Source organism: Pagrus pagrus (genome assembly GCF_965226575.1).
Source record: "Pagrus pagrus genome assembly, chromosome: 20".
Classification (NCBI taxonomy): domain Eukaryota; kingdom Metazoa; phylum Chordata; class Actinopteri; order Spariformes; family Sparidae; genus Pagrus; species Pagrus pagrus.
Window position 1 is genome coordinate 11,239,511 of NC_140207.1, and position 13,418 is coordinate 11,252,928.

The 13,418-nt window shown below is 40.2% G+C and overlaps 3 protein-coding genes across 7 annotated transcripts in view; 1 reads left to right on the plus strand and 2 right to left on the minus strand.

Annotated features, from left to right (window-relative positions):
- Positions 1-332: 332 nt before the first annotated feature.
- On the minus strand, positions 333-5,623 carry cfap99 (cilia and flagella associated protein 99). Of its 2 annotated transcripts, none has more exons than XM_084340690.1 (15): positions 5,280-5,623; positions 4,727-4,868; positions 4,541-4,635; positions 4,345-4,451; positions 4,087-4,264; positions 3,829-3,909; positions 3,215-3,283; positions 2,648-2,734; positions 2,450-2,538; positions 1,967-2,171; positions 1,707-1,848; positions 1,341-1,492; positions 1,046-1,251; positions 778-958; positions 333-680 (listed from the first exon to the last, which is right to left on the minus strand). In XM_084340690.1, exons 1-15 carry the CDS (start codon positions 5,391-5,393, stop codon positions 594-596), a joined length of 1,935 nt encoding a protein of 644 aa, XP_084196816.1. In that variant the 5' UTR covers positions 5,394-5,623; the 3' UTR covers positions 333-593. The 2 variants fall into 2 exon arrangements, with proteins under 2 accessions (XP_084196816.1, XP_084196817.1); XM_084340691.1 differs by having other exon boundaries at positions 5,276-5,623.
- A 1,615-nt stretch (positions 5,624-7,238) lies between these two features.
- LOC311249160 (receptor-type tyrosine-protein kinase FLT3-like) lies at positions 7,239-10,156 on the plus strand. Its single transcript, XM_084339967.1, has 6 exons — positions 7,239-7,341; positions 7,427-7,537; positions 8,025-8,181; positions 8,272-8,384; positions 8,479-8,600; positions 9,525-10,156. The coding sequence occupies exons 1-6, from the start codon at positions 7,266-7,268 to the stop codon at positions 9,753-9,755; spliced, it is 810 nt and encodes a 269-aa protein (XP_084196093.1). The 5' UTR covers positions 7,239-7,265; the 3' UTR covers positions 9,756-10,156.
- A 1,659-nt stretch (positions 10,157-11,815) lies between these two features.
- dnajc13 (DnaJ heat shock protein family (Hsp40) member C13) overlaps positions 11,816-13,418 on the minus strand; it is a 31,874-nt gene continuing 30,271 nt past the window's right edge. For 3 of the 4 annotated variants that reach the window (XM_084340830.1, XM_084340829.1, XM_084340827.1), the window contains one exon: positions 11,816-12,976. In XM_084340830.1, coding sequence (XP_084196956.1) covers positions 12,879-12,976 — 98 coding nt within the window. In that variant the 3' untranslated portion in view covers positions 11,816-12,878. The remainder of the gene's footprint in view (positions 12,977-13,418) is intronic. The other variant, XM_084340828.1, reaches the window with a different exon arrangement.

Here is a 13,418-nt window from a genome sequence, read left to right on the forward strand (position 1 = left end):
TCCAATAAATATGCATTGATAGTTATTGATACAAATGATTGTTATTGTTGCACTATTTGTAATTAAAATGATCAGTAGGCTCATTATTTCCCCACTGGTGTATCATCTTCATAGTTGAGTAATGATGAGTGACATTTTGTACAGTAAGTTGTTACCAAAACATACAACCACAGAAATAAAGGCAAAATTTGGTTGTTGAAAACATTGTCAAAAAAATTGTGGAAAATGCCAAAATGCCAAATTTCCAACGTGTCCAAAGTGACATCTTCAAATTGCTTCTTTTGTCCAACCTTTTTGCTTAAAAAATTGACAAGCAAATCATCACAAATGGAAACAGTTCAGTTCTGTTATTTATTTTCTGTCCACCGACTACTCAATTAATTGACCAATTATTGGAGATTTATAAGTCAAGTAAACAATCTCACTGAATTAAATCACAATCAGTAGTAAATAAATCACAGTGGTGCAACATTTTTATTACAGCATTTACAGAAAATTTAAATTACAAATGTGTCAAATTAAGACAATAAAAGATGTAAGGCTAATCTTCCCACAATTTTCTTACAACAAATAAAACTAATGATGCGTCTGATCTAAAATGAAACATTAGGAGTGTTCCTCTGGATATGGCGCTCTAAGCTCAGCTCCAGTTCCTCCCAGCTTTGCTCCTTCAAGCTTTTCTGGCAGAAACAGAGAGATAAGGGAGGAACATTATTTACTGCCGCTAGCACGAAGAATCTCAACACTAACAGAAACAGACAAAGCTTTCATACTCACTCTGCTGTGTATCTCTGTGTTTCTGACAGCCTGTTCAGAAGTTTTGGTCTTCTTTCCCTCAGTTTGCTTCAGTCTTTGATGCTCCTGTTGTTTCTCTTTCAGTTTCTTCTGCAGAGCCAAAACCGTCTCATCCTGAGTCACCTTGGCCAGCAAACTCAGCCTGGCTTTCCTCTCCTCTTTCCTGCAACAAACCAAAACTATCATGATTGTCTGTATGTGATATCTGCTTCAAACCACATTTTCCTACTTCCAAACATTTTTCCCTGACCTGATGGCAACAGCTTGTGCCTGCACTCTCCTGTAGAGATCGATCTTGTCCAGGTGCTCCAGCAGCTGCTGCTTCTTCTTCTCCTTCTCCTCCAGGATTTGCTCCCGTTTCTGCTGCTGCTCCGCTTGCTGCACCTCCCTCAGGAGGGCCAGCCGCTCCTTCAGCTCGGCAAGGGACATCTCTCCCAGCAGCTCGTGGCCTGCAGTCTGACGCGGGACAACAGATCAACCAATACATGAGAAGCACGTGAAAGTTGCCAGATGTGAGATGGCACTCATGCTTTCCCTTCGCTCACCTCTGTGTCGTCAAAGTTCTGTACTCTGATGTGAGGAAGCGATTCAATGATGCGGATTTCAGCGATGATTTCAAACTTCCTGCTGAGCTCAGCATGTGCCTCCTCTAGTGCTTGACGAAGGAGCTCTCGACTTTGCTCTGAGACTTCCTTCACTGTGAAAGTTGCATGATATTGATGACATTTGTGCATTAGTGTCCTGTTTTTCCATCATATTTTGGATATGGCGTTTACATGTAACATTAAAAACCTGGTTTTTCATATCTCCATGTATGTGATCATTACAGTATCCAAGTTTCCAGGATATCAGAGCACATGTTAATACTTTCAGGAAAGAATGATCATTGAATCACAAATGAGAAGGCCTACCTATACTTTGCTTGAATTTCTGCAGCTTCTCTTTAGCCGTCTTTGAGTTCTTGTGGCCTTCTGCCACTTGTTGCACCAAGTCTCTCATTTCTTTCTCCTCCTGCAGCCTCTTCTCGGCATATCTCCGCATCAGCTGAGCCGTCTGCAAGAAAACACAGCACATTTTTCATGTATAATTGTAAAGGTGTTTGTAGAGAACAGCCACACTTTTGTCCGGTTCCCGTTGTCGCTTTAAAGGGCTGTCAGTGATCGTCACCCACCTCTTCTTTCTTCAGCTGAGCAGTCTCTTGGTTGCGTTCCATGAGGCGCGCCCGGGCCATAGCCGCCTCCTTATAGCTGATCTGTCCCTCCAGTCGCCTGCGCTCAATCTTGGTCAGCTCCTCCTGAAGGTCCTTCTCGCGCATCTCCTTCTGCCACTGCAGGAAAGACGAGGGCTCACGAGCTCCCTCGACCAGACGCTCCAATCTGTTAATACAAATATAAAGAAATGACTGTTGGCTTGTTTAGCCTGAGATCAACATCTTCTTGGCAAGAGAGGCGTGAGAAGAAATGTAGGAGGCTGACTGGGAAGAACACTGTTTGCGTTTCTATCAGATACTCAAACACCATCTAAACTGACACCTGTCTGCTAATTACCCATACCGACGGTAACATGTGACAAATTGTTCGCAATACTAGTTTGAATGGAAGAAGTCAGATGTTGCCACTGACCCCAACACTGGAGACAGTCTGCTGTGCTCTACCTTTGCAGCTCCTCCTCCACCTGACGGTCATATAGCGCCTTCTGCCTCAGGGTGGCTGCAGTGTTAAGCTTTGCGGGCCAGCTGTTAGTCTAACAGAATCAGAAAAATACACGCAAGCCAGTGGATATCATACCTACGTGATTTGATATTCATCACTATCACGCTGAGTGCCGATCGACTGAAATAACTGGAGCTCACCTTCTGACTGGAAGGAGATGCAGAGGAGCGAAACGAGTTGAACTTGAGTTTGGAATCAAAGTCGGCCGTAATCTGAGACCTCACCCTCTGCAATGCACATGATGGTTCGTCAGAGATGTGAACAGACATAAAGTTTTATTTATACAGCTCATCAATTTATCCAAGAGAGCCTAATATTGCTTTTTGACAGAACTTCAGACTCTGCCAAATACATTGAAAAAGGTCTGTCTTGAGGCATTTATTAGTTTCTGACTCTGGGAAAGTGGAGAAAAAAGTTAAATTCTCCAAAACTACTGTATCTCTGAGCTATCTCTTCAACCAAATCACACACATTAAGGCTATTCTATATGATCTACTCTTGATAATATAATAACTAAAGTAACATTTTTTCATTTCCATTCACTTCGTCTCCCCCGAAACTGTCCGTCTCCCACGACGAAAACCTCTGATCGAGCCCAAAGTCACAATAAAGGAAGAAGCCTCAGGAGAAACATCTTGAATCTACATAAGCTTGAACATAAATCACAAACATTACTTGGAAATCCATGCATAGAGAAAAGCCCCGACCTTGGTGTGCTCAGACTTCTGTGGATTCGCACATCTCAACTGTTTCATATTGGCCTCATAGAGCAGTTCCTTCAGAGAAAAAAGGGTAGTTACAGAGGGGTGTAAGAAAGCTGCTGACAATGTTGTGACAGTAATCACATAGAACAATAAGTATTTTAATTACATGTGCATTTTTCATCTAATTCTATCACATAAGTTTTAGGGCCTGAGCGATATCGATGCTGATACCGAGGTTAGGATATTCCGATACTGATAAGATGGCACCAGTGCACTGAAACAGTAAACTTACTGAGGATTTATTAATTATAAATCCCAAGCATATTTTTCCGCATTATAATCCTTCATATCAGCACCTATCTGCCAACATATACAACAGTTTTGTCTATAATACACACAGTGTATTGTAGACAAAACTGTATAAATAGCCAAAATGTATGCAACATGCATTAATACAGCCAAAATGATCCAAAAATGAAAGTTAAAAAAAACATAAAACATATCAACAGTTGCATGAGGGTCAAACTTGTTTTCTTACACTAATGTAACAGACTTTCTTTTGGCTTCTAGACGTCAGAGCAGTTTCCTGCCGGTAACAGTAAAAGCAGAGATTGTACCTCACTCTCCTGCTGGTTCTTTTGTTTGATTTCCTCCATCTTCTCCATCTCCTTCGGGGCCCTGTACGTGCTACTTGGCACCTATAAAATAAATGTATTATGAGTGGTGAATCCATCAGAGCCTCAACGCAATAAACCTGCACCTTAATGACCTGTCGTGTCTATATTCTCTTCAATCTGTTGGCTATTACACAAAAACAGAAGCCACTAAACACATAAACTGACTGTGTGGCAGTGTTGGAAGGGAATGAGACTGACCGGTTTGCTTTTAGCCTGCTGTGGGATGAGCTCAGGCATTGGCAGAGTCGGTGGTTTAGGTCTGGTGAGAGAGAACTCCTGCGGCTTGGTGGTTTTGATTGGAGCCTTCTTGACCTGACCCCCACCAGATACTGTGACAGCAAGCTGCTTTATGAGAATATCGATCTCAGGGCGCCATCTAAAAGACAAACAGACACATCCTTTCGTTCCCTTTCACCTTTGGAGTAACATCCATCTCCTGAAGAAGGTTTTTCTTACCTCAGCAGAGGGCCAATCCAGTGTTTCTCCACATATTCAGCATCATAGATCGTATTCCACTCCTTTTGTATGCACGTGGTGAGGTTCGTGAAGAAGAAATTCAGGAACTACAGGGCGCAGTAACAGAGCTATTGATTGCTGGTTATTTCCAACACAGCCACAGGCTTTCACTCTGATCAGACACAGGGTTTCTTACTGTTTGCATCTTCTTGATGTCCAGTGATTTGACAATGTTGCCGAAACGCTGAAGTCCAAGGTCATCAAGGGCAAATGTGGCGAGGTAACAGATAACTGATGAACAATACAGTAATATAAACGTGTTAATGGTGATCTTGTTTTATTCTGATTAGATTATGTAAGATTGATAAACTCATCAATTTACCGACAAACTGGCTGCGATCTCTGGGTAAGCATTTCCAATTCTGGCCATAGAAGATGCTGACAACAGCGTCCAGTAACTTTTTGTGCTCAACACATCCAGAAACAACGTCAAGTACGAAACTCTTATGCAGAGAGTCCATGTGCTGCAACAAATAACACATGAGAGACAGTTATTATAGTTTTTATAGTACATTTTCATTAGTTTTTATTTTGTTTGTGTTTTGTTTTTTTCTTTCCAGTTTAGTTTTTACTGTTTTAGCTCAGTTTTATGAGTTTTAGCATTAGTTTGTTTTATGTATTTATTATAATATTATATAAATATACTGAAATAAGATGTGATGTCTGAAAATAAGTCTCTATATCTCACTGAAATGCTACTTGTTAGGTGACTGTGTCTTATATTAAGTAGGCTGTAATGAGATACTTTGACCAGAAATTAGACTGGATTAGATTTTTTTTGCAAATGTTTTTTCTCACACCCAGTTTCAGTTTTTGTCAACTATAATAACCCTACTGTTACTGTATATTGTTCATCCTCATGTGAGTCCACCTGCCTGCAGATCCTCTGAAGCTTCCTCCATGAAGTCATCCAAACACCGTCTGCCAGCGGTGAACTTATCGAGCAGCACGATGGCCTCCCTGACAAGTGATCCATAGCTCGATGCCATTTTAAATCGACCTGCAGAAAGCTGCTGGAGAATGATAACCGGGCTGAAAAAGACCTTTTGGCGGCAGTAAATCCCCTCAGAGATGGAGCTTCAGTCCTACAACACTCTCAACACTCGGGCATGACTTGTGTGAAAAGTCAAATTTGTGCGTCTACCAGAGAGAAACCAAAGTGTCCGCCATGAAAAATCGCACTGTCAAAGCGGAACCATTGTTTTCAGCCGTTGCTTAGCAACACAAGGACGTAAACAGACACATCCCAGCTTTGCATTGTGGGTGCATCGCTTGGCAGCACTTACCTGCTGCAAATGAAGCTGCAGATTGAACTTGCATTGTATTTATATTTGATTTTTATTATCTCCCAAAAAGTTACACGCCACTCAAAATTAATTAGGGATATGCAAATAGAAACACAAATTACATATTCAGATACCTATTGAGTAGTGTAATATTCCCTTTGCAACATTAAAATTAGTTTCCTGCACACTCATAATACAGTTTTTGCCTGATGCTTAAACACTAAAAGTGGTTGCTGTGCCCAAAGCATCGCAACCTCTAACTTTGGTGACCATGCTAGAGGCAATAGCATTGTCTATTTCAAACCTGTTTCCTCACACAGTTTGGCTAGTTTGTTTTTTTAAGATACCATTGTGTCTTTCAACTAGCCCTGCCCTTCACATTTAACGACAGCAATAGATGCCGGTAGTTGACATGCATCTAATAATTCACTGATTAGTTTGCCATGTTTAATAGAAGAGAATAGAATAGAATATACTTTATTGTCCCCTAGGGGAAATTTGTCATGGACTCAAAGTGCATAGTGCATAGTAGTGGCTGCCCTTACATACAATAAATACACATACATTTTTTTATTGCTGTCAGATACTGTTTCTCTCTGTTCAATATGAAAGATGCTCACACATCTTTCAAATTCATACTGCTGACTTCTTTCCCCACAACAGACAAGTCCTGTGATTTTCAGGCTGATATCTTTAAATTTGACCATTTACAACAGGGGGAACGCATCCTGACAGCTTGGAGTATTACTGTCAGATACTGTTTCTCTCTGTTCAATATGAAAGGAGGCTCACACATCTTTCAAATTCATACTGCTGACTTCTTTCCCCACAACAGACAAGTCCTGTGATTTTCAGGCTGATATCTTTAAATTTGACCATTTACAACAGGGGGAACGCATCCTGACAGCTTGGAGTATTGCTGTCAGATACTGTTTCTCTCTGTTCAATATGAAAGGAGGCTCACACATCTTTCAAATTCATACTGCTGACTTCTTTCCCCACAACAGACAAGTCCTGTGATTTTCAGGCTGATATCTTTAAATTTGACCATTTACAACAGGGGGAACGCATCCTGACAGCTTGGAGTATTACTGTCAGATACTGTTTCTCTCTGTTCAATATGAAAGGAGGCTCACACATCTTTCAAATTCATACTGCTGACTTCTTTCCCCACAACAGACAAGTCCTGTGATTTTCAGGCTGATATCTTTAAATTTGACCATTTACAACAGTGGGAACGCATCCTGACAGCTTGGAGTATTACTGTCAGATACTGTTCCCCCTCTGTTCAATATGAAAGATGCTCACACATCTTTCAAATTCATACTGCTGACTTCTTTCCCCACAACAGACAAGTCCTGTGATTTTCAGGCTGATATCTTTAAATTTGACCATTTACAACAGGGGGAACGCATCCTGACAGCTTGGAGTATTGCTGTCAGATACTGTTCCCCCTCTGTTCAATATAAAAAGAGTTGTATTCCACCACTTCCACAATTTCTTATGTTATTACTACATTGTGCAAGTGTTTCTGCGTCCTCCCTAGGTGATGAACTGGGCTCTGGGGCTTTTGGCATGGTGGTCCAGGCGACAGCTTACGGCATCAATAAGCCTGGAGTCTCACAGCAGGTGGCCGTCAAGATGCTCAAAGGTCAGGGCTTCATTTACTCCGTGAGTGAGTTGCAAAAATGTCACGGAGGTCATTTCAGTAGCTGATGTGGTATTTGACCCTGCAGAGAAACACCAGACGGTGGAGAAGGAGGCTCTGATGTCAGAGCTCAAGATGTTGACTCACATCGGTCACCATGCCAACGTTGTCAACCTGCTCGTCGCATGCACAGACTCAGGTACATTCCCCGCTGATAAAAACAAGTTTTGTGTGTTACGTCTTGTGTATCACAAGTAGGCTGGCAGCTTTTGTCAGATGGGATGATCCATCTAGTGCTATGACTTCATATGTTCTGAAGAGTGACTACAGCATAGTGCTGTGTCTGCACCACTACTGCTGCTGCTGCTGTGTCTACTTTAACAGACTTTAACCTCCACAAATTCTGCATTTATAGGCAGTTATATACTACAGTTATGTACTACATGTATGTATATTGTAGTTTTAGAGAAGTGTTTATTAATATATTTATCAACAACTTTAGTTCCTCTTGTGGTCGCCCGTAACTGGATACTGGTGTATAAAAAGAGAAAGAATGATAATGCAGTAAAACACAGTTGTAATAATACAAAACAACCTAAAATGACCTCATATCAGCTTATAACTACATTATATTGTGTTATAAACTATTAGATATTGATTATTATTTGTATTTTTTCCCGCTGCAGGACCCATATACTTGATTTTCCAGTACTGCTGTTATGGAGATCTGCTGAACTACCTGAAGAGAAACAGAGAGCACTACCACAAGTCTGTGACTGATGCTTTCAACAAGGACCGTTTCAGCAGCCTTTACCACAACCTGCAGCCCAAGAAAAACTCCAGGTAGGAACAAGAGGAGGGAACGGTTTGGTTAATACGGGCAACAAAGGGTGTTAAGTCTGGTTTAACATTACAACGTTTGTGTTTTCTCAGTGAGCTGGACAAAGCTGTGGACAATTACGTGCCTATGTACGGATCTACCACCAGAGGGCAGGACGACATCGCCCTCCTCACCCTCAACTCAGGTGACATGGACGACTTTGAAGGTAGAAAGTGCACACATGTTGTCAAACAGATAAACTAATACATTTACATCCACAGTGCAAATGTTGATCCTAACTGATCCTGGTTTATCTGCAGACCCAGAAATCTACGAACACCTGGATGATCAGACAGAGGACCTGCAAACCCTGACCTTTGATGACCTGCTCAGCTTTGCCTTCCAAGTGGCCAAAGGGATGGAGTTCCTGTCCTCCCAGAATGTAAGAGAGGAAGGGCAACATGGAAACTCTCTACATTTACATCTGTCAGCACTACGCGGACACAGGGAAACACACAGTTGATGCTTTTTTAGTTTCCACACTTTGATGATTCACAACAAAGAAACAATAAGTAGACAAACACTGTGGATTAGTTGATCAACAGAAGACTGATCGACAACTGCTTTTACGATTAATTAATCATTCAAATTAATTGTCTATAATTCATTGTCCCCAGTTCTAGCAGCTCAGTTGTGAAGGTCTGCTCTTTTTTAATGTATTATGTGGAAGTAATCATCTATTTATCTATCATTTTTTAGTTTTAGACTGATTATCAAACAAAACAGCCCATCGGATGATATTAACTTTGACTTTGGGTCATTTTTCAGGGCATTTTAATATTTCACATGTTTTAATTGTAGTGTTGGATCTAGATATGAAAAAAACCCTTCCTGATTGTTTTGCGATTATGTTTTAATCTGAATAAGATTAATTTTAATAACAACAAAATAATAAACATAGTTGCTGTCCTGCGAAACTCACATGTCAATCAATGTCGACAAAGAACATCAAATGTTTAAGTTTAAAGGTGCAATATGTAAGAATTATGGTTCAAAAATCAACCAGAACTATCAACAAAATTGGGAGAAATAACGATTATCAAGTCTATTTATTGTTTTGTAGATAGGTAGCATGCTAGCCAGCTAGCTCTGGCCAATCCTGGCCAAACACTAACCCCGGTGCCCAAGCTGCCAGTCGGGACTGCTAGCTGCATGGCTAACCGAGCCAACTAACTAACGACACATACAGTTAGCAGCAGTTAGCGGTTACTCTGGCAGTAAGTTAAAGTTATGGGCCTGCTCTTTGTGAGTTACACGTGGTGTGACTGAAGTAAAGATCCTGACGAGGGCTCCTGTCTCTCTGCAGTGCATCCACCGAGACCTGGCAGCTCGAAACGTGTTGGTGACAAAGGGCAGACTGGTGAAAATTGGTGACTTTGGACTGGCCCGAGACATCGACAACGACTCCAACTATGTTATGCGAGGAAATGTACGTCAGATGATACTTCTGTTACTTCACATAACTCACTGGTTGCTACGATCTGGATACGTTTTCATCACGTCCACACAAATGTTCAGGACTGTCAAAATGACATAAAAACTTTATGTTCACTTGGCACAAACACTCATCCCTTGTGAGCACGACGTAATTTTTTTATGTTAAGTCAGCAGTTTTTGATTTTTGAGTTAATTTCACTTGAATGTATAAAGCCGATGTAGCCTATTTAGTTCAAGGTAAATTAACAACACATACTCTGTGCACTTAGCATATATTTTGATAGTTGAATGAAGTAAAAAAAATTATGTAGTAAAAATATGTACTCAATGTTTTTATGTTTCACTTTTTTTGTTCAATAAAGTAAAAAAATTGTGTACACTTTACATAACAAAAACATGTAATATCAACAAGAGTTGCAGTTATGCTGAACACAAAAATATTTTGCTGTCTTAACATAAAACTGCCACAATTTTCTGTGTTTTTACCAACTTATTATTTTCTAGTACACATAATTTAGTAAAAAATAGTCGAAGCAATGTTAAATTTAAAGGTTGAGAATAACTTCCATTTCTTTGTTTGTGTAACTTGAAATCTTTGAGTCGAAACAAAATCTAAATTTGTGTTATACTGTTTATGTGAATACAACTTAAATATTTGATGTTGAAATGGTATCGGAGCTCCATTGATGATGTTTTTTTACTAGTCGTCAGGCACGAGCTCAACTCAGAGTTAACATACTCAGAGTCGACTTACCGAACTCAGATCAGCTGTTCTGGAACTGAAAACTCAGAGTTTCACTTCACAGGGTAAGTCAACTCAGAGTTCAGTGTTAGACTCAGAGTTTGTTGAACCTCCTTTCTGGAATAGCCCTCTGAGCAGCACTTTACAAAAGCAGGAATCAACAGAGATCTGAGGCCACGCCCCTTCCGGTGGATCCAACGGGATCTTATTTCGGAAAACCTTTGTATGGTAGTGAATGAGAGAGACAAATCATTTTTTGTTCCCGCTTTAATTGTGCCATGAGCTACACATATGATGTTTGTAAATTTTAAAGAAAATTTTCAATTCAATTTTCAAGTCAAGAAAGTCGCAGTTTGTCGTAATTAAAGTAAAACATCATATAGTTTTGTGTGTAAGAGCTCAGTGAGTCTCGCTTCCACCGGACGGGGCGTGACTTCGGCGCAATATTATGACGTAATGCGCTGCCTTCAAGTGTTGTTGGGAATGTAGCAATGAGCATATTCACGTGATTAATACATCAAGGAAATATGCATGCCACTAATAATAATCTTTATTCATATATTAAAAAACAAGTTCATAAATGTAAATTATGTAAATTCAAGATCCAGTTGGCAATATATATCTATCAAGAGTTATGGTTCTGAAATTAATTAACACGATAAAAGCTATTTGACTGTTTTGCTTTTGACGCTCCTACAGTACATGCAGCCTATAATGTGTGTACAAGTTCACAAGTAAAACCACTCGAAATCGACATTTTGTCTTTGAGAGCCTGCAAGTATGAAAAGTTAAATAATCTCATGTCAAATTCTGTGTGCAAGTTGTAGATAAAGCTGCAGGGTCATAGTCAGAGTGAGCTCATGGGCCCATGTTTGACCAGAAACCTTAACAATGTGAAGTCTATTAGTCTAGTCTAAGTAACACTATTTATCACTGATTGAGATAACTATTTGGACTGTAATATATATTTTCCCTATTATGAAAATGATGACTCAAGGCCTTGTCCACAATTTCAGCAACAACATGTCGGTGGGGAAACGATGTGGATTTATTTAAGCATTTCCTTGGGAAAAACTGGGTCTGATAAATACCATAAACAGTCCATTTAATGTCAATTAATTGTTTACAGAGCTAAAATGTACAAAGTTCATACAGAAGTAATGATCTCAGTGTCTTCTTTGGTACCGCTGGACGTCATTACTTTAATTAGCAGGTAAAAAAAGAGGCGATGATGGTGCTGGTGTGACAGCTTGGCGTGGAAAATTCAAACCAATAGTTTACTCTCTGAGAAAATACATGTATTAATTTCCTTCTTTGGCCAAAACCAAATATGAGTCCTGCTTTTGAAACACAAACAAACAGTAAATTATTCATTCTGCCGAAATCTTCCCTGAACACAAATGTAAATACAAAAGAACAACACTGTGGGTTCCCTTTTATTCTTAAAATTTTATGTACAAGTGCGACTGATTTATTTTTTTTTAATGTACATTCAATATAGAAAGTTTATATACGCAATATTACATTGAACATTTCACAAATTGCACTAGTCTTTCACATAGATTCGTAATCAGAGTCATTCGTCATGTCTTAGCAGAAGCTCATTTCCTGTGGTTATTATTCACTTATAAATATTCTAGTGCTTTTTGCATTCTGGGGGAAGGAAAATTACTTTAAAAAACATGTGAGGCAGAAAGGGTAGCCTTCAAAGAGAGAGGGAGAGAGAGAGAGAGCAGACTGAAATATGAATTAAGATCAGAGGAATAAGAGGCTGGACATTTGGAGAGCAGATTTGTGTCAACTTTGAAAGAGGGGATTGATCTAGACAAGAGCGTCAGCATCAATCAGTGGAGAATCAGGGCAGAGACATCATACACATATGTTCTGATTTTAACATATTTTCCTGTTCAATATGAGAATCCATTCTGTAGACTAGCAAATGGCATGTTTATGTGAGAAGTGGATAGGTCCTGTGCACAAATGTGTCACAAAAGAGGCGGAGTACCCTCTGTTCGGGATTTAGGGCGAGTTCAGCCAATCAGGATATGACAAAGAGGAATAAGATAACAGAGAAGAGACAGTTAACCTATAATAAGCCTCAGTCTTCCAACGTCTTTCTCATGAAAAAAACAAAACAAAATCTAGAGTAAAAAATATATTCATACAAAAAGTAAACTCTTCTGTCATTGGAAGAAACAAGAAAAGTAGCACAGAAACAAAACAAAACGTGGTCATCCGTTAAAACAATTTCAAAGTGTTTATGAAGACTTGAGCGCCGTTTTTTTAAAGGGGAGTGGAGAGTGATGCTGGAGGAGGTGTCGCAGAGATTTTGGTGACGGTCGACGACGGCCCCGCTCTCCTCCGTCTTTCCCTCTCTCCATCCCCTCGTCCGGGAGCTGAACGGTCCCTCTCTGAGCTGCAGCCGTGAAGCTGCAGGGCAGTCTGGGTGGCCTGAGCGTGACCTGTGTGTGTGTGTGTCCGTCAGCCTTGGTCTCCAATGTCGTTGTCCACGGGGGGTGGGACGCTGGGCATAACCGTGGTGCCAGATCCTGCTGTAAGGTAACCTGCTACTCCTGGACCTGTGAAGGAGGAAGGAAGGAAGGAGAAGATTCAGTATAGGTGTGATCGAGCTGGTGCGCTACTGATGAGCTACAATGATGAACTAAACTACTAAACTACTGAATGTATGGAGGAGTGATAACTTCTGATTTTGGCCCAATTATTAGATGCTTTTAATGTAAAGTTAGGGTGTAATGGGACTAAATCTGCTCCAGTGTGGACATTTTTATGTATATATTGTGTCAAAGGATGTGGCGGGAGCACATTTCTTTCCATGTGTGATTTATGCTCTTTGTACTTTATCTCAAAATGTTAAACTATACTAATCGTATGGATTGGTTTCTTATAAATCTCTTTTTCATGATGCCAGGCGGTCTACCACCAGGCTCAATTTTTCCAAGTAAAATGAAGGTCACATTATGGCACAAAGGAAGCGCGTCTGCCATTGCTCAACTAAGACGG

Bases quoted from the DNA above. Each gene is read 5' to 3' on its own strand.
- cfap99 (XM_084340690.1), bottom strand. From the start codon at position 5,393: ATGGCATCGAGCTATGGATCACTTGTCAGGGAGGCCATCGTGCTGCTC. The intron at 3,910-4,086 runs GTCAGTCTCATT...TTTATTTTATAG, and splicing joins AGCAGGCTAAAAGCAAACCG to GTGCCAAGTAGCACGTACAG. The intron at 1,493-1,706 runs GTAGGCCTTCTC...CAACTTTCACAG, and splicing joins GAAATTCAAGCAAAGTATAG to TGAAGGAAGTCTCAGAGCAA.
- LOC311249160 (XM_084339967.1), top strand. From the start codon at position 7,266: ATGGTGGTCCAGGCGACAGCTTACGGCATCAATAAGCCTGGAGTCTCA. The intron at 8,385-8,478 runs GTAGAAAGTGCA...GTTTATCTGCAG, and splicing joins TGACATGGACGACTTTGAAG to ACCCAGAAATCTACGAACAC. The intron at 8,601-9,524 runs GTAAGAGAGGAA...GTCTCTCTGCAG, and splicing joins AGTTCCTGTCCTCCCAGAAT to TGCATCCACCGAGACCTGGC.